An 18,675-nucleotide genomic window follows, 5' to 3' on the forward strand; every position below is an offset into this window, starting at 1 on the left:
TGGAGAATTCAAAAGTTTATCTTTGAGAGCAGAAACCCCTTAGGAAACAGGTTTACAGATGACTGGATCAGATGTTGCTAGAGGTGTATGGAGATTCCTTGTAATCTTCCCTCCTCGAAATCATAACATTTCTTTCCTTTCCTGTCTTTATCTTCTTTACCCTCTCTGCCCATCCCCTCTTCCTTAAATCTCCTCTCTCGGACATAGGTGCAGTGAAAGAAAGTTCTCTGAGATGCAGCAAGGAAATCAAGTGAGATGGACTGAGACCTGGAGGGAATGGAGTTAAGATTTTAAGGAGAGAGGGAACTGAGATGTTGAGGAGCTCAAGGTGGGAACAGTGGCCCAGATCCTAAAAGGTATTTAGGCATCTAACTCCCATTAATTCCAGCAGGAGTTAGGCATTTAATACCTTTCAGGATCTGGGCCAATGTACTTTGGACTTTGTAGAATCTGCCAGAAACCACAGGCAAGAAAATAATTGGCAACTAAATATTAAAGGCCCACAATTACATATAAAAATGTGTGTGTGTGTTCTTGCAAATACTATACAGCTGACGCTGGGCTTGGGGCCAAATTTCCTTAGTGGGAGGGATGAAGTCAAAGTAGGGAGGTGTCTGGGGCACGGCTGTGTTCTTTGCCCTCATTGCTGTCGAGCAGTCCAGGGAGAAGCTGCGATTAAGGTAATGTCTTTTTATAACACGCCACTTTTGTTAAAGCTTAATAGCAAACTACCTACGCCCAGGGAAGGGGAACCACTGCGGGTATTTACTATGAAATACCTGCCCTTTATTTTCTCAGGCAAGGAAGAGTGCTTCTGGAGGAATAGCTTTCCTCCTCTTGCATAGGTATTTTCATGTAGTGGAAGCTACTTATGGTAAACTCTGACATACAAAGACATAGAATGAAATGCCTGTATTGTTTTAATAGAGTAGGCTGGGGAGAGAATGAAGTCTCCTTTTACAGTGAAGTTGTTCTGTAAACACAAATGGCTTCTTTATAACCAGGAGCTCCTATCCCTGTAAAATTTGCAATGATCAAGCTGTGTTTTGCAGTGTGGATGCCCAGACACTAGAGTAAATGGTGCTACACTTCAAAACAAATTCATTCTTAATATTTACCATTTTTTAGTAGCATTTAAATAAAAGGGATGGGGGTTATGTTTAAATAAATTCCGGGAAAGAACGGAGGCAGGGCAGATTTCTCAGCTGCCCTACCTGACCCTGGGAAAGGGCAAGAGAGCAGCTGGTACCCCAGAGACCACTCTGAAATACATTGACATAGAGAGAATCCTATAGGTTGAGCAGCTGTGTTCTGTTTGCATGTTTTCCATAGGTTTTTTTCTATGATTTGTATGAACATAGGGTCCTTTGTTGCTCAGGAGTCCCTCTGCCCACTGCTACCTATTCCCCAACTGCACCCATAATCTTGTGACTTTACGATCTCAGAATTAATGAGCAGAGGATTAGTACCCTTGCCAACCGTTGCAGGGCACCGGCAGAGATGCCAGCTCCCTGGGACGGGTGTTCTAAACCTGGGCCAAGCTGCAGCTCTACCTGCTGGGAGGGTTGAACGAGCTGCATGTAAATGCCTATACACCTGTTTATTCAAATGAGCTCGACATGCTCTGCTAATATTGACTCAGGATCAGGACTGTACCAAGCTAAATGGGTCAAAGGGAACATGCCTCTTGGGCTGGCCATGCCCGAACCTGCAAGGGCCCTACTGTTGTTTACAAATTTGCAAAGTAATTTACCCCACACCCTAGACTGCAATGGCTCCTTCATTATCTCTTCCAACCTTGTCTGTCTCTACCTCCATCTCTCCTACACCTAGTCCCTCCCTTCCAGCCCAAATTCAATGCTTTGTCTACTCCTGATCTCGTATCCATTGTCATGGTGCTGCCCCAGGCCCCTACGTCCACCTCCCAGGTGCTGCACGTCAAGTGCCCCTGTTCCAAAGGACAGGTGAAACTGCACCTCTATGTGAAATACAGATCCAAACACTGTACGCTTTCTTTTGCTTGTTCTATATCATACCTGCTGCTCAGGCCTTTAGGGTATGTCCCCGCTGCAGCTGGGGGTGTGACTCTCAGACTAGGTAGACAGACACATGCTAGCTCTGCTCCAGCTAGCGTTCTAAAAATAGCACTGTAGACATTATGGCACAAGCTAGCCACTCGAGTATAGACCCGGGGGGTGGGCAGGCTCAAACACGGGTGGCTCGCCCTTTCTACAACCTCCACACAGCTATTTTTAGGGCACTAGCTGGAGTCAGTCTTTGCAGGCAAAGAGGCACACTATCAGCTGCACTGTAGACATACTCTTAGACTCTAGTCCCTCAGGCATGGACTTGCTACCTGTGGCATAGCTGCACAGCGCTGGGTACCATCAGGGCACTAAGCTCCCACAGCTCCAAATAAAGTCACGGGGCTGCAGGTGCTCAATGCTTCTGAAAATCAGGCCCTAAAAAAAGCAGAACGGGCTGCAGAAACCACAGACAGATGGATTAAAGCAGGTGTTATGGGGTAGTGACTGGTTCTGCATGACAGGGACATGCACCCCCTCCCCCATTCCACCTACTCTGACACTATCCCCACTCAACACTGCACTCGCTCAACAGGGACCCATGTCTGCCCTAATGTGCCCACCCTGACTCTCCTCCCACCCCACCAGGGACCCACGCCCACCCTGCTGCTGCACCCACCCACACATAACCCCCACCCCAACACAGTGCACACCCTGGCAAGGACCCACATCCAGAATCCTCTACACACTCCGGGTGCTTTGGAGCAGGTGGGTCCTTCCGCTTCCTGGGTGTTTGGGGAGGCATCAGGGTGACTCTTCCCCAGCGTCCCCTCCATTCTCTCTCTCTGGGGGGGCTGGATTCCTGCAGCGTCCCCTCCATTCTCTCTCTCTGGGGGGGGCTGGGTTCCCCACAGGGGCCCCTCCATTCTCTCTCTCGGGGGGGCTGGGTCCCTTAGGGGCCCCTCCATTCTCTCTCTCTGGGGGGGGCTGAGTCCCTTAGGGGCCCCTCCATTCTCTCTCTCAGGGGGGGGGCTGGGTTCCTCCAGCATCCCCTCCATTCTCTCTCTCTGGGGGGGCTGAGTCCCTTAGGGGCCCCTCCATTCTCTCTCTCAGGGGGGGGCTGGGTTCCTCCAGCATCCCCTCCATTCTCTCTCTCGGGGGGGGGCTGGGTTCCCCACAGGGGCCCCTCCATTCTCTCTCTCTGGGGGGGGGGCTGGGTTCCCCACAGGGGCCCCTCCATTCTCTCTCTCTGGGGGGGGGGCTGGGTTCCCCACAGGGGCCCCTCCATTCTCTCTCTCGGGGGGGGGGCTGGGTTCCCCACAGGGGCCCCTCCATTCTCTCTCTCGGGGGGGGGGCTGGGTTCCCCACAGGGGCCCCTCCATTCTCTCTCTCGGGGGGGGGGCTGGGTTCCCCACAGGGGCCCCTCCATTCTCTCTCTCGGGGGGGGGGCTGGGTTCCCCACAGGGGCCCCTCCATTCTCTCTCTATGCGGGGCTGGTTCCCCACAGGGGCTCCTCCATTCTCTCTCTATGGGGGGCTAGGTTCTTCCCCCCGAGGTCCTTCCACTATCTCCATGGGGTGGGTCCCTATATTGGTTGGACCGGAAGTGCGGCCACGTCCCTACCTGGTCAGGTGACCGGAAGGAGGCGGTGTCAGCGCGGGGGGGGAGGGTCAGGTGGGCGGCGGGCTGCCCGCAGCTGAGGCGCGGCAGAGTCAGGTGGGCGGGCCCCGCCCGAGCGGGAACCAGCGCCGGAAACTCCCCCCCCCGCCCCTTGCGCGAGCGCGGCCAACTCCCTCCTGCAGCCGCGGGGGGTCGTTGCCTCGCGCTGCCCGCAGCCCGGCCGCTGATTGGCCGGTCCCGGGGGAAGCGCCGCGCGGCGCCCCCTGACCGCCGCCTCTCCCGGCAGGTCCCCGCCCGCCATGGAGACGCCGGAGCAGACGGTGGCGCGCGCGCGGGCCGCGTTCCGCTCGGGCCGCTGCCGCCCGTGGGCCTTCCGGCTGCGGCAGCTGCGGGCCCTGGAGCGGATGGTGAAGGAGAAGGAGACGGAGATCGCCGCCGCCCTGCACGCGGATCTGCACAAGGTGCCCCGCCGATCGCCGTCTCTCAGGGCCGGAAGGGACCTCGGGCGGTCATCCGGTCCCGCCCCCTGCTCGGAGCAGGGCCAGTCCCCCCTAGGTGCCCCAGATCCCTAAATGGCCCCCTCAAGGATTGAACTCCCAACCCTGGGTTTAGCAGGCTGGTGCTCACACCACTGAGCGACCCCTCCCCCCTGCCGGCGGGGGGGACCTGGCGCCAAGACCCCGCTGCGCGGTGCCCTCAGGGGCTGGCTCCGGGTTCAGGGCTTAAAACACCCCCCCCCCCCGTGGGAGGTGGGTGCGGCGGGCCTGGGGTGGCTGTGGCCCCCCTGCTCCCTGCAGGCTCGGTCCAGCCTCCTCTTCCCCCTGGGCGATTTCAGGTCTGGGCCACTGCCTGCGTCTGGGCTCAGGCTCTGAAGCCGGGGCTCGTCTGTTGTAGACAGGTTTCAGAGTAACAGCCGTGTTAGTCTGTATTCGCAAAAAGAAAAGGAGGACTTGTGGCACCTTAGAGACTAACCAATTTACCTGAGCATGAGCTTTCGTGAGCTACAGCTCACTTCATCGGAGGCATGCCGTGGAAACTGCAGCAGACTTTATATACACACAGAGAATATGAAACAATACCTCCTCCCACCCCACTGTCCTGCTGGTAATAGCTTATCTAAAGTGATCATCAGGTGGGCCATTTCCAGCACAAATCCAGGTTTTCTCACCCTCCACCTTTTTGTGTGCTGGAAATGGCCCAACCTGATGATCACTTTAGATAAGCTATTACCAGCAGGACAGTGGGCTGGGAGGAGGTATTGTTTCATATTCTCTGTGTATATAAAGTCTGCTGCAGTTTCCACGGTATGCATCCGCTGAAGTGAGCTGTAGCTCACGAAAGCTCATGCTCAAATAAATTGGTTAGTCTCTAAGGTGCCACAAGTCCTCCTTTTCTTGTTGTAGACATGTGTCTTCTGGGGGCATCCCCCGCCCCCCGCAGTCAGGCAGTAGGTGCGTGCGCCAGCCGCCAGCCTCAGCTAATTAGATTTGCCATCATCCTGCCTCTTGCTCCGGGTGTCTCCAGTAACGTGGCACCCCTGCTGTGGCGCTCACTGACGGAGCACCCTGCTCTCTGTGACAGAGTGAATGCAATGCATACAGCTTCGAGATTATGGGAGTGTTGGGGGAGATCGCCCTGATGGTGGACAGGCTTCCTACGTGGGCCGCCCCGAAGCCTGTTTCGAAGAATATATTGACGCTGACAGATGAGGTCTACATCCACCATGAACCGCTGGGCGTGGTCCTGGTTATTGGGGCTTGGAACTACCCCTTTGTCTTGATTATGCAGCCTCTAATAGGGGCCATCGCAGCAGGTATGGTACAATCCTTGTGCCTTGTTTTGTTGGCCTTTCCCGTCATCCTTTCTCCCCTTAGTGTGTTCCAGGCTCAAGCAGACAACACATTGTCTTGACTTTTGTCTCTTAGGAAATGCTGTAGTGATCAAACCTTCAGAGATAAGTGAAAATACAGCAAAGCTTGTAGCTGAGCTGATCCCACAGTACATTGACAAGGTCAGTAAAAGCCAACATTCCTGACAGTGCTGTTGTTTTTAGTTGTTGTTCATTTGTCTTGCAGTGCCTGGGCCCTGTGCAGATACAAGCTTTGTATCCGTATCTGATCCACGATCCACAAACATGATCCGTGGATATCTGAGGATATTTGCAGGGCTCTAGACATAAAATTTAGATCCGCATCCATCCGTACACATTGTCCGCGGACATAGTGGATATCCGTGGATTTGCATGGCTCTGCCAATGCAAGTTCCATCTTGCTAGGTGCTATACAGGCATGTAACAAAGATGGTCTCTGCCCTAAAGAGTTTGCAGGTGGATACAGCAAACAGACAGGGTGGAAGGGGAGCACAGGCCAACAGTGAGACTATTAGGAACAACAGGATCAACAGAGGTGAGTTTATGGAGGGATTAGAAGGAAAATAATGAGGTGGCTTTGCAGGTGTCCATGAGGAACTCATGCACGAGGGAATGTTCCAGGCAGTTAGTGTATTGTAAAGTCAAGCAGACTATTCGCCTTTCCGTTCGCTGTTCTGAACTGCCTCTGAAGGACAGGGTTCTCTGTGGGACCAAGTGTGGTATCATTCCTTTCAGGTCCTGCTTCTGTGTTAGAAATTAATAGGAGTTTTGCTATTGACTTCAGCAATGACAGGTTCAGGCCTCCTGAAGTTTGTCATGAATGGTGACCTGCTCTCTCCAAAAGTATCCAAACTCTGCAAGCCAGGATGCTGCAATTAGGATTATAGCACAAAGGGGATCCCAGCACTTTTGTATCCTGACAGCTATTGTGAAACCCTGCTCTGTTTAAATAGGATTATTTTGCAAGTTAACTCAGGCACTGGAGAAGGATAGCATTACTGTTTGGTAGCACCAGGGTTGGGGAAGCAGCAGTATTTCTAAAGTGAACAGCTGCTGCTTTAGTGCTAGTGACATTGAATCAAAATGTTGCAACGACTCTTAGTCTGCAGTCATAGCTACTTGGGTGTAGAAACCTGGCCGTTCCTGGCCATCTCTGGGGGGCTAGTGGGTCTCTGAGCGCTCTATGAGAGGATAAAGGCCAGTCCACCTCTGGGCCCATATGTGTCCTACCAATCCCTCTTAGGGTGAGATTTGCTGCGCTGCTTGTGCTCCTCTTTAAGGCAGGTAAATGATTCTCATATCCTAGCCCTGACAGGACTTGTGGTGTTTGAGTGTTAAAATCTCACTGGGGATAGATGTAAAAACTACCAATTTGATTGGCCCCAGCTAGGAAACTGCTTCAGCCTCATTTTGGTGGAGAGCTGCCTTGAGATCCCGAAACCTACTAGAGTTGGCACAATAGGATAAGTGAGGGGTGGGTCCCTGCAAGTGGTTCTGTATTGGGGGGGAGAGTCGAGAGGTGGCTTGAATGCCAGACTTTTTGCAGACTTTCATTTCCCATCTCCTCTATTGTCTAGCTCTGTGCAGGGCTGGCAGGTGGATTGCCAAAAGGGAATTCCTTCTTCCCACAATATTAAACCAAACCAGAGTCTTCTATTCCTTTTGCAAGGGGAACTGTTAACCAGCTTCTCATTCAGCCTGGTTTTGTCTGCGACCCAGTTAACATGCTGCAATTCTTCCCCGACTGCTGCCACGGAGCATTTCATTATGTGTCCTTTCTTACAGACAGTTCAGGCTTCCCCTTCTTAGGAACACAGGACTAGCCACGTTGGATCTGACCCAAGGTCCACCTAGCTCTCCATCCTGTCTGACAGTGGCCAGCACTAGATGCTTCCAGAGGTGCAAGAACCCTGCCAGAGGCAGATGTGTGCTAATCTTTCACCTACCTGAGGTCTCATTCTGGTCTCTAATAGTTAGAGATTTGCTTAAGCCCTACAGCATGAGGTTTCCTACCTGCTGGTGGTGGTGGTTGTGAAGCACTAATGCCTGCTAGTACCTGCACGTTTGACTCCATGTGTCTGCTATTTTGAAGAATGGGGATGGGATGGCACTCCCTGGCTAGAAGAGAACAGGCTCCGTGAGCTCGAACGCCGGGCAGTGAACACTTCAGTGTAGTCCATGCCTTGCTAAAGGAATTCTAGGTAGTGGGATTATCAGCAGCAGAGGCTTAATTCTCCCCCTGCCCCAGGCAGCATTAGCAAGTCAGCCCTCTTTTTAATGAGCACCGCCAGATGGCCCAGGAGACACAGTTGCAGTCTGTTGCAGGTATTTCCTGCGATGCTGCAGTCATGCCTGTTTAGACAGTTGTCTAAAGATAATGAAGCCATGAAAGTAAACCAAACTTCCCATCATGCTGTATTGTTGTGGTGTTTAATCCGATGACTTCTACTGACACATCAGTAAAAATGTCCAAGAGCTAAGAAGCAACTGCCATTTCCATACCAAAAACCACTGCTGTTGGCTTTGATTCCATCTTGGCTTCTGTAACCTGGTGCTGGCAGTAATTGCCTCCCAAGTGGCTGTAGCTTTGTTAAAGCAATTGGTGCTTTGCTTGAAGGAGCCAGACTCTGAATCTGGAGTTAACCGCTTACATCAGGCATGGGAGACCTTTTGCAGTGTTGAGATTTCCAAGCAAACAGTCCAAACGGGATGGGGGCTGCATTTGCAATGAACTTGCCATGCAGCAACAGCAAAGTAACGATATCGTGTTACAAATCTCTTGACATTTATTGCACCAAAGTCAAGTCAGTTACACAAACGTCTTGCTATTTCTGTCTGCATTTGAAGGACCTGTACCCAGTTATTAATGGAGGAGTCAAGGAGACAACTGAGCTGCTAAAGGAGAGGTTTGATCACATCTTCTATACCGGGAGTTCCCAAGTGGGCAAAATTGTCATGGAAGCTGCTGCCAAGCACCTCACCCCTGTCACTCTTGAACTGGGTGGAAAAAGTCCGTGTTATATTGATAAGGACTGCAATATTGAAATTGCCTGCAGGTGAGCTCATCCTCTAAAGGTTCAATTGCTGGGGGCGGGGTGAAGTCCATGAGGAATGTTTGTGGCTCACAGCGTTGGACACATGCCTCCGTGACTATGGTGGTGTCTTATGGCCGGGCTGTCCTTTCCTACACTGGTTTCTCTCTGTCTTGGGATATTGATTGGCTCCCACTTGACCCCACTTCTGCATGTTTGAGTTTTAACAAATAGAAACTGAAAGATGAAACTTTTATTTTAGCATATTTGGCTCTGTTAATGTTTTTTAAAAGCTTTTATCTAATTAGTTTAAATAAATTAGATTATACTTGACTGACCACATTGGGCGAGAGAGGAGACTTTAAAAGGTGAAAAATTAGCTTAATCTGCCCCCTCGTTATTTAAATAGACCCCAGTCTTGCAAGTTGCTCCATGTGCAATACTGGCAGGATCGAGGCCGTGGTTTTGGATTTTTGTTTGTATCATCCCATTCAGTTTCACAGCCATCCTGCAGAATCTAGAACAAAGGGCACATGTCCAGAGTCCCACAGCAGCGATCTCAGAGTCCCGCAGAACAGCGATCCCAGACTGGTGTATGGCAGCTGCCGTGCCTTGATGGGACCCTGCTCTGTGAATTATTGAGCAGTACAAAACCAAATATTTAGGGAGGTCTGTTTTAAAATAGGAGGCAGCATTCTTTAAAGCAGCTGTTAGAGGCCTAATTCAGTAACTCGGCTTACTATGGATGCTGGGGTATTAACATTTTTCTTGCAGCACAGCAAAAGAAAATGGCTCAGATTGAAAAGTTGTGGAGAAGCAGCATATTCTATTGTACGCTCATAACTCAGTTCTCCAGTTGCCTGAGCAGAGCTTGAGGATCTAGTATGGGGGCCCCAAGGTTTGTGTTCATTGTAAGAGCGCAGAGTTCTTTAACACAAGAAAATCATAGCATGGTACAAATGCTGTTTAATCTTGTAAAATGAGACTAAAACCTGTACTGTTCGTACAAACGTACTAACGGTCTTGCTAGGTAGAGACTTTGGAAGGCTGCAGCCTGTAGATATGACCGACTGATCACCAATCTTGATGCAGAATGTTACAGAAAGATAGTTACTGTACCTTGTTCAAGGCTATTGCTCTAACTCTTGGCTATTTTTAATTAAAGCAGCAGACTGCAGAGTTCAGGTGCTCTTGAATTGCTGGAGTTTATGCTGCAGTTGATCCATTGCGTTTTAGCATCTGCATGCAGCATTGGCTTCAGAATCCTCTGTCAGCATCAGCTGGGGGGAATCCTCTGACTCGTAATGGGGGTCCCAATGAGCTTGGTTTATCTAGATTTCAAAATTTGTTTGCCGATCACTAGAAAACAGCATCATGGGGGTGTAATCTCTGGTGAGAAACATCCCTTATCTCCCCCCACATGAGTCATCCTCCTGCAGGGAGGTGTGCTCCTGGGAGAAGCTGAACAGCAAGATAGTAATCACTTAGAATGGTTCGGGGTGGGTGTGGTGCGTGGGTAGTGCCCCATGTAGAGATGGCTCCTCTTGTCAGTAAAACACTAGTAAATGGAGATCAATCCTTTTCTTCCGTCCTTAGACGAGTAACTTGGGGGAAGTATTTGAACTGTGGGCAGACCTGCATTGCCCCCGATTACATCCTCTGTGACCAATCTATCCAGAACAAAATAGTGGAGAATATCAAGAAGACTCTCAAGGTAAGTGTTAAGTGACGCTTGCTTTGCAAATCTGCAGCTGCTTTCACTGTAATTGTAGCTGTGTGTGTTTTGCCCCTGGAGTTCCCGTAATTACGAACCTGTATTTCAGGCTCATGATGGTGTCAAGTGTGTGCTTTGGAATGTTTGTAAACAACTTGACAACTCCAAAGCCCTTGTCATAGCAGTGCCAGGTCTGGGGACTTACTCTGTCAGATGGCCCGACTTGTGTTTCCTGGCATCCATTCTGTTTTCCCAAGCCTGTAGAGTTTCAGATCTGTGCTGTGCAAATGTAACTGGAAATCCATACCTGCTGAGAGCACACTAATACATTTCAAGGAGATGACAGACACTTCCGAGGCTGAGAAATGGCCTCATCTGAGTAATGACAGAATTTGCAGCCTTGCAGTAGTCCAGCTGATGTCTGTGCTGACCCTGGCCTAGGCGGGTAGGTGCCAGATTATTGATCAACCTGTCCAATTTTTAAACCCCACCCCCTTTTCTTTTCTTTTCTTCTTTTTTTTTTTTTTTACAGGAATTCCATGGGGAAGATATAAAAAAATCTCCAGATTACGAAAGGATCGTCAACAAGCACCACTTTAAAAGGCTCGTGACGCTGCTGGAAGGGCAGAAGATAGCTTATGGAGGAGAGACTGAGGAGGCTTCGTGTTTTATCGGTATTCCTTCTACATTTGCTTGGGACAACAAGGTGGCATATAGGTGTGACCATGATCCTTATGCCCAGCTAGTGTTCTCTCCTCTCCGAGCTGATGTGTAGTCAGACTTCTGGCTCATTTGGCCTGTGTTTAATCCAGTTGGTGCAGAGGATTAAAATAAAAAGCAAACACATAGGAATATCTCTGCAGCCTAATGTTCCTACAGGAGAGGTGTTTCTGTCAGCTGTTTCAGTGTTTTGATATAGCTATTCATTCTCCTCATGTCTAGTATGAACAAAACACTGGTGAATGGCAGAATAACAGACCAGCTTCGGTTTCCTCATTTTCAGGTCTCTTCCCCCCCACCCCAAGCTTTCAGACTCCTATTAATCTGTACAAATCTCTTCTAAGTCACAGAGACTTCTGGTGCCAGTTTGGAAGTCACACCGTGGTGCAAAGCCTCTGGTTGTGCTCAGGTGGTGCCCACACCACAGCCATGAGGTCTGCCTATTGCCTTCCCTTTTTACAAGGGATAACGCATGGGGCTGGGATCCAGGAAACCTGGGTTTGTTCTCGGCTCTGCCACTGACTTCCTGTGTGACCTCGGGCAAGTCACTTGGCCTAACTGCTAACGATGCATACTGAAGCCTGGTCCTATAATAAATGCCAATTGGTACTCAGGTAAGGAGAGGAGTCCCCTAAGGTTCTTGCCCCAGGATCAGACACAACAGAGTCAAAACTGACAAGTTCAGTATCTTGTAGGGAACCCCAGGCTGTATGGGAAGGGCACTCACCTGGAGAGCAAAACACAACCTTAACCACCTTTTATTAATACAATTAATAGAGACAAGAAAGCTCCAAACCACAGAAGCAAATAGCAATAATAGAGCATTAGAGAAATCTTAACCGTTATTTCTTGCCTAGCATATGCTCATACTTATATACCCAGACCCCTTTCTTGGAGATCTGGTGGTCAGAGACAAGACAAAGGACCAGCCCTGTCTCCGGCACGCAAAATGGGTCCGATGGTCCAGATCCCCAGTGCTTGAAGATAGGTGATAAAGGATTGAAAGCTGGAGGGCTAGCTGCCTTCTTCACGTGGGTTCTTGCTTATATAAGGCCTGGGAATCACCCTGAATGTTCATACAAACACTCTGCCTCCTCTGTCCATATCCAGCTTCCTCACCCTTATAATACTGGGGTGCCTTTCCCTGATAGGCTAGCATATTCATCCCTATTGACTCATCCCTATTGCTAAAGCAAATTTGTGGTTAGATGTCTGCCCACAATCCTGTCCAAAAATATCCAAGCTTAGTATCAGTTCAGTATTCCTGCGGTTGCTTAGTCTTATGTCAACTTGTCTCATAAGCAAGCTATTCCCAGTTCCTCAAAATCTAGGGTGACCGTTGGCCACGTTATTTGTGCTAAAGGTCAGAGGCCTATGCTTCACTTACGCTAACTTGCTTAAGCCAGTGTCTTACAGGATGCCGGCCTGTAGGTTCCTTGCGTTACTGCTCGTGAAATAAGGCTAATCTGGCCCTACGGGCTGCATACCCACCTTACTAGATCAACAAAACTGCATTTATTTTCTTTGAAAATTGAGATGGGGAAACTAGCTGTGCTTGACCATTGCTGAGCTAGATGCAGGAGAGCAGGCGGGGCTTCTTGAGCAGAGCATTTATTTCCCTATTCCTAACTCGGTTTTCTCCCCTGTCTGCCGTAGCCCCGACTATACTCACGGATGTTAGCCCAGAATCCAGGATCATGAAAGAAGAGATTTTTGGCCCCCTCCTTCCTATCGTGACGATAAAGAGTGCAGATGAAGCCATTCAATTCATAAATCAGCGGGAGAAGCCACTCGCCCTTTATTTATTTTCCAATGATAAAAAGGTAGGTCCTGGGCCGCACTGCGCAGTTGGACGCACAACTCTGCCCTGTTTATTATAAACACAGAGCCAGGTGCATCCTTGGCACAGCTTCATTGAGTGCATTTGGCTTTAGCTCATGTTAAACCCCAGCTCTTGGGTCCTGTGGAATCAGATATTCCCAAAGCTTCTGGAACTCTGGGGGCAGGAAGTAACTTAAATCAATCCGTTTTGCCCTCACACCCGGGTGGGAACGCAACATAGATGGGTCATTTTGGCAAGCGGCTTCCCACCACTCCACTGCTCGTCATAATAGGTCAGGGTGACCAGGCTCTCAAAGTGGGTCAGGCCTGTTCATACACCACCAGCCGAGTGTTATGTAAGAATGTGTAGCTTGGCAACATAGCAGAGACTGAAATACTAGCTCAGGTAAGGACACAGTCAGTAACAGCGGCTGGTAATCTTTCATTACAGTATTCAGCAAGTTGAGGCCTCCGGACTTGCAAAGACTGTAGCTAGTACAGATCTTGTACAGACCATTGAATCAGCTATTGCTAGTGGGAACGTGATAAAGCCAAACACATTATAACCAAAAGGGAAAGGGGGGTGTGTGTGTCTGCCTAGGAAAGCTAACTCTAACCCAGCTGCTGGTGCAGTTCCACAGAGGGCAGTGGGGTTGTACTCGCATAGCTAAGAGAATTTGTTGTCTTGAATCTGAACTCCTAGTTCTAAAACAGGAAAGAACTCGGTTAATGCAGAGTATTAAAACTCTGTACAAAGGGTAGCTCCTCCTGGAAAAGACAGTTATCAGGCATCTCAAAGTCTGAGCATGGAAGGATCTTGTGCAGTCAGCACCAACTTCTTCATTGTGACACTTGGCCCTAGTTAGCCTGCTTGCCAGCCCTTGGAATACAGCTGCTAATTCAGCACTCTGAGATTTTATTACATTTATAGCCATATAAAACCTGCATCCTTTATGGGTGGCTTCTTAGGGCATTTCCCTAGTTGGCCAGTCTCTGGGTTCTCTCAGGGGAACTTTTCAATCCTTCCTTAGTCAGAGCTGATGAATTAGCAGCTGAATTGCAGAGCTGTGTGATGTAACCCTGATCATGCACCCGTTCTCACCTCTTGATGCTCACTGCATTTAGCTTTGAAATATTAGTCCCTTTAAACATTTCTAAAACTTGACTCTATAGTGGTGATCTTAAAACGTTCATCACAATGCTGTAATCTGACAAGATGCCAAGGAAAGTGTTGGCTGCTACACGACCAATACATGGTGCTGTTTTGGAGACTTCCAGCTCAAAAATTTTTGCCCATGAAATGTGGCTGGAGAAACAGAACATTTCTGAAGCCACAAGTAGTAAACTTGATGGGCGGGTTCCCATCATCCCTAAATTTCTTTGTCAAGATAGTTTCTATCACAGTGTTGATCATCCATCTAAAACTTTATACTGAACGCAGCCGGTGGGTTATCTGGTATTGTATCGTCTGTTTGTGTTTTATTAGTTGATCAAAAGGATGATATCGGAGACCTCCAGCGGAGGTGTCACTGCAAATGATGTCATTATGCACTACACTCTCCCAGATCTGCCCTTCGGTGGAGTCGGTGAGTTACAGGAACTTTGTGTAATAAACCATGAGTGTGCTGTGTAGAGCTGATCTCTGTATCTTAGCCACTGGTTCTTTCCAGTGATCTCGTGATGGATCAGAGCCTTGGAGTTCTGTACAGCAGGTGGCCCCTAGTCCTTCTTAAAAAATAGACAGACAGACAGACAGCAGGTTCCCATAGAAACCTGCTGGCCTGAATTCCCCCCGTTTATCCTCAGAACAGGTAGACACACACCCATAGGCAGCTTCCAGCGCATACACCTGCACTGCACCAACATTCCTCCACCCTGGCCTGGAATGACCTCTTCTGTGGATGAGCTGCTAACTCCGTTTCCAGGCCCATTCAGTCCTTGGTCTCTCTGCTGAAAATGCCATCAGGGGGTCCTGTTGTGATGTGGACACCTGTCCTCTGGAAACGGGACTTAGACCCACCAAAGGTTTGACGGGGGGCAGGTTACTGAAGAGGAGCTGGGTTTTGAAAGGAACTTGTCTAGTGAATTCCCACCTATGGTGCACATTCTGTGCCTTTGTTTTCATGTGGCACACTGCAAGCCTGGATGTGCCTGACTGATTAACTTGCCCAACCAACTGCATGCTAACTAGTGTGTGTGTTGACACATTCAGGGAACAGTGGAATGGGCAACTACCACGGCAGACACAGCTTTGAGACCTTCTCCCATCGCCGCTCCTGCTTAATTAAGTCTCTGACGATGGAAAGTATGAACAAAATCCGGTACCCGCCAAACAGTCAGAGGAAGCTGGACTGGGCAAAGTTCTTCTTCTTGAAGCAATTTAACAAAGGCCGACTGGGGCTCATTGCCCTGGCCCTACTGGGAGCCATACTGGCTGCGGTGATAAAGGTGAGCTTTGGGGCTCTGTTTTTCTGTACCATTGTGTGTTTTAAATGAGGGTTTATTTCTGAGCCCATTTAGCGCCAGGAGGTCCCACTTCCCAGCCTTGCTCCTCTCCTAGAAGCTGCTCTACTGTAACTTTTGAGCTGAGATCTGTGTGACAGCAGGGCCAGCCAGAAGCACTCAAATCTGCTTCTCTCTCACTTATGCTAGCAGGATCCAGACTGGTAACAGAGCTGAGCTGATTCTTGGGTAAACCCTCTGAGTCTGCTAGGCCATTATTGCTCTAATTTGATGGGTAACGTATGAGAAACTGAGTCCTCCTCCTGAAGAACAGGGGTTGGGACATGGCTGGATGGGATCTGCAAGGGCTGCATGAGCTGCTTCCGCAACTCTTTCGGCATGAGAGCTTTCTTTGGGAGTAGGTTGGCTACCTGGCTAACGAACTGAATATGTGGCATTTGCAGCTGCGCATTACTTACAGGGATACTGTGGCGGGACTGGGCTGAGAGGGGAAGGTTGGCTTTTGGCTCTGCTGCAGACACCCCCTGTGGATGTGGGGATATTTCCCTCCCTCCCAGAGGTGCTGTTGAGCTCTGGAGAGGGGGAGCAGGGCTGTCTGGGTGGCATGAAACTCTTTCAGTTTGGAGCAGGTGGAGGATTCTGCTGGGACTAAAGGACTAAACTGGGAGGACTAAACTGGGAGGAGTGGTAGATATGCTGGAGGGGAGGGATAGGATACAGAAGGACCTAGACCAATTGGAAGATTGGGCCAAAAGGAATCTGATGAGGTTCAATAAGGATAAGTGCAGGGTCCTGCACTTAGGACGGAAGAACCCAATGCACAGCTACAGACTAGGGACCGAATGGCTAGGCAGCAGTTCTGCGGAAAAGGACCTAGGGGTGACAGTGGACGAGAAGCTGGATATGAGTCAGCAGTGTGCCCTTGTTGCCAAGAAGGCCAATGGCATTTTGGGATGTATAAGTAGGGGCATAGCGAGCAGATCGAGGGACGTGATCGTTCCCCTCTATTCGACATTGGTGAGGCCTCATCTGGAGTACTGTGTCCAGTTTTGGGCCCCACACTTCAAGAAGGATGTGGATAAATTGGAGAGAGTCCAGCGAAGGGCAACAAAAATGATTAGGGGACTGGAACACATGAGTTATGAGGAGAGGCTGAGGGAGCTGGGATTGTTTAGCCTGCAGAAGAGAAGAATGAGGGGGGATTTGATAGCTGCTTTCAACTACCTGAAAGGGGGTTCCAAAGAGGATGGCTCTAGACTGTTCTCAATGGTAGCAGATGACAGAACGAGGAGTAATGGTCTCAAGTTGCAGTGGGGGAGGTTTAGATTGGATATTAGGAAAAAAATTTTCACTAAGAGGGTGGTGAAACACTGGAATGCGTTACCTAGGGAGGTGGTAGAATCTCCTTCCTTAGAGGTTTTTAAGGTCAGGCTTGACAAAGCCCTGGCTGGGATGATTTAACTGGGAATTGGTCCTGCTTTGAGCAGGGGGTTGGACTAGATGACCTTCTGGGGTCCCTTCCAACCCTGAGATTCTATGATTCTATGATTCAAGACGGTCCATTGTGAAAAATGTCTTAAAATTCCAAATGAACAGCCTCCAGTAATGCAGCAAACCAGGCCGTACATGCTGCCTGGGGAAAGTGAGGGTAACCAGGGGCTGCGTGTGCTGTCATGCCACACAGCATACATGTCAACTCTAACTTGTGAATCTTTCCTGCCGCAGCATGGCTGGACTTGGGGACAGAAGGGAATGGTAATTGTAGATCAGTATGTCAGTAAAGACTGGTTGAATTGGAATCGCCATTGGGGATCACATCCACTGTCCCTCTAGTGCAATATCCTGTCTGACAGTGGCCAGCCAGAGGTGCAAGATCCCCACATCAGGCAATTGCAGGCTAATTGTTGCCCACCATTAGGTCTCCACTCGTCAGAGATTGGCTTGATGAGCCCTGAAGCACACAGTTTTCTGTCCCTTCCCAAATTCTTTGTTACCATGCACTATGGAATGAGTTCCCTCTTAACCTATTGTGCCAGTCTTGTGACCAACTCTCTTTAAAATAAGGCCTTGTTCTGCCATCTCCCCACACCTCATTACGTGCCTTCTCAGTGAAGAGGGTGACTAGAGGCATTTTTAAAAGCATTTGGGTTTTCCCAAGATCAGTGACCTGTGCTGAAGAGAGCAGCCCTGGGTGGTGCCTTGGCAGTGCAGAGACTGTGCTGGCTCAGTCATTGCTGAGGAGCAGCAGGTTTCAAAGCCCTGCTAGTCCTGCTGAAGCAAGATAGGACTTTCCTTGTGTGGTGTATTACAGACCCTGCTTGTAGAGGGGGGAATCTTTCAGAGCGGCGGATGTGGGTACAGCCTGGAGTGATGCAGGCTTTCCTTCCGTCCATCACTTTGACTCTTTACCCTTACAGCCTGGTCACATGGGGGTTGTGAAGGGATGATTCTTCTCTTGCATGCAGCATCTAGGCTGTGGATTCTATACAGTACTCAAAGTAAGAGTCAAAAGGGGCATGATAATAGGGATTAAGAGAATGGCAAGTGGGCCAGGAAAAGCAGTGTCTATTGGATCTAGAGTCTGTTCAAGTGGGGAATGCGCACCCACCTTTGTTAATATCTAGGAGTTGGAATTTATTCCATCTCTTTACTGAAGTTATACAATATCTTTCTTTGCCTTCACAGGTAGCCTACTCCTGAAGAAAAGAAGTGACCTGACCTGTTATAACCAAGCCGCAGTACTTGTATCCTGACCGCACACTTTATGTAATGACCTTTTTCCGCTTAAGAGTTTTACTTTTTTCTATGAAATGTTAAGTGCACAAAACAATGAGAAGTAAAGTAAGAATGCACTAGCTAGTAACTGCTTGGGCTGGCACTTCATGTGATTTGAAAAGCCATGCGTCAATAAAGGGATTAATGCAGCAGTGGGTATAAAGTATTGGTCATGCAACCAGCAGTGAGTTAGAAGAGAACTGCAAAGCAGGAAACAGCAGCACCCTCCGCTGCTACTCCATGCTGTATAAAGACCATGTCAGAGGCGGTCTGCGTATGTCTTCTCAGGACTATCACCTTTGCTGGAGAACTAGAACTTGGGCTTACATTTCAGTCTGTGAGCCATCACAGTTCAGTTCCTCCAATGATTCTTCCAGAGTCCTCCAAAAAGAGGGAAATCAGGACCTGATCCACTTAATGTAAAGAGTAAAAGCCCAAAATAAAACAGAAGTAGCCTTTTTACATCTTAATGGACAGAGACGTTTTCTTTACAGTTCTTCCCTTTTCTGGTACCTTCCTTGGGTTGTAGTAACTATCTTCCACACCTCATAATTAGTGTGGTATCTCTTCCTTTCTGGGGTGGTGGAGACAGAATTGGTCTTGAGTATTAGTAAAATCTGACTAAATGTACATTGA

General features: G+C 49.2%; 1 protein-coding gene and 1 long non-coding RNA gene across 3 annotated transcripts; one reads left to right on the plus strand and one right to left on the minus strand.

The window, feature by feature from the left end:
• On the minus strand, positions 1-3,948 carry LOC311532491. The gene is made up of 2 exons (XR_014714392.1): positions 3,648-3,948; positions 1-267 (listed from the first exon to the last, which is right to left on the minus strand). It is a non-coding gene; the product is annotated as an uncharacterized lncRNA (long non-coding RNA).
• On the plus strand, positions 616-18,501 carry ALDH3A2 (aldehyde dehydrogenase 3 family member A2). Of its 2 annotated transcripts, XM_084650982.1 has the most exons (12): positions 616-680; positions 2,673-2,792; positions 3,931-4,105; positions 5,226-5,457; positions 5,570-5,655; positions 8,362-8,570; positions 10,143-10,260; positions 10,793-10,934; positions 12,637-12,803; positions 14,288-14,387; positions 15,014-15,249; positions 17,950-18,501. In XM_084650982.1, the coding sequence occupies exons 3-12, from the start codon at positions 3,944-3,946 to the stop codon at positions 17,962-17,964; spliced, it is 1,467 nt and encodes a 488-aa protein (XP_084507108.1). In that variant the 5' UTR covers positions 616-680; positions 2,673-2,792; positions 3,931-3,943; the 3' UTR covers positions 17,965-18,501. The 2 variants fall into 2 exon arrangements, with proteins under 2 accessions (XP_084507108.1, XP_084507107.1); XM_084650981.1 differs by lacking the exon at positions 2,673-2,792 and having other exon boundaries at positions 628-680.
• The last annotated feature ends 174 nt before the right edge of the window (positions 18,502-18,675 follow it).

The sequence above is a fragment of the Lepidochelys olivacea genome (assembly GCF_965140295.1).
Source record: "Lepidochelys olivacea isolate rLepOli2 genome assembly, chromosome: 17".
Lineage (NCBI taxonomy): Eukaryota > Metazoa > Chordata > Testudines > Cheloniidae > Lepidochelys > Lepidochelys olivacea.

Excerpts from the sequence above, each read along its gene's own strand:
- ALDH3A2 (XM_084650982.1), top strand. The coding sequence starts at position 3,944 with ATGGAGACGCCGGAGCAGACGGTGGCGCGCGCGCGGGCCGCGTTCCGC. Across the intron at positions 8,571-10,142 it reads AATATTGAAATTGCCTGCAG|ACGAGTAACTTGGGGGAAGT; the intron begins GTGAGCTCATCC and ends TTCCGTCCTTAG. Across the intron at positions 10,261-10,792 it reads ATATCAAGAAGACTCTCAAG|GAATTCCATGGGGAAGATAT; the intron begins GTAAGTGTTAAG and ends TTTTTTTTACAG.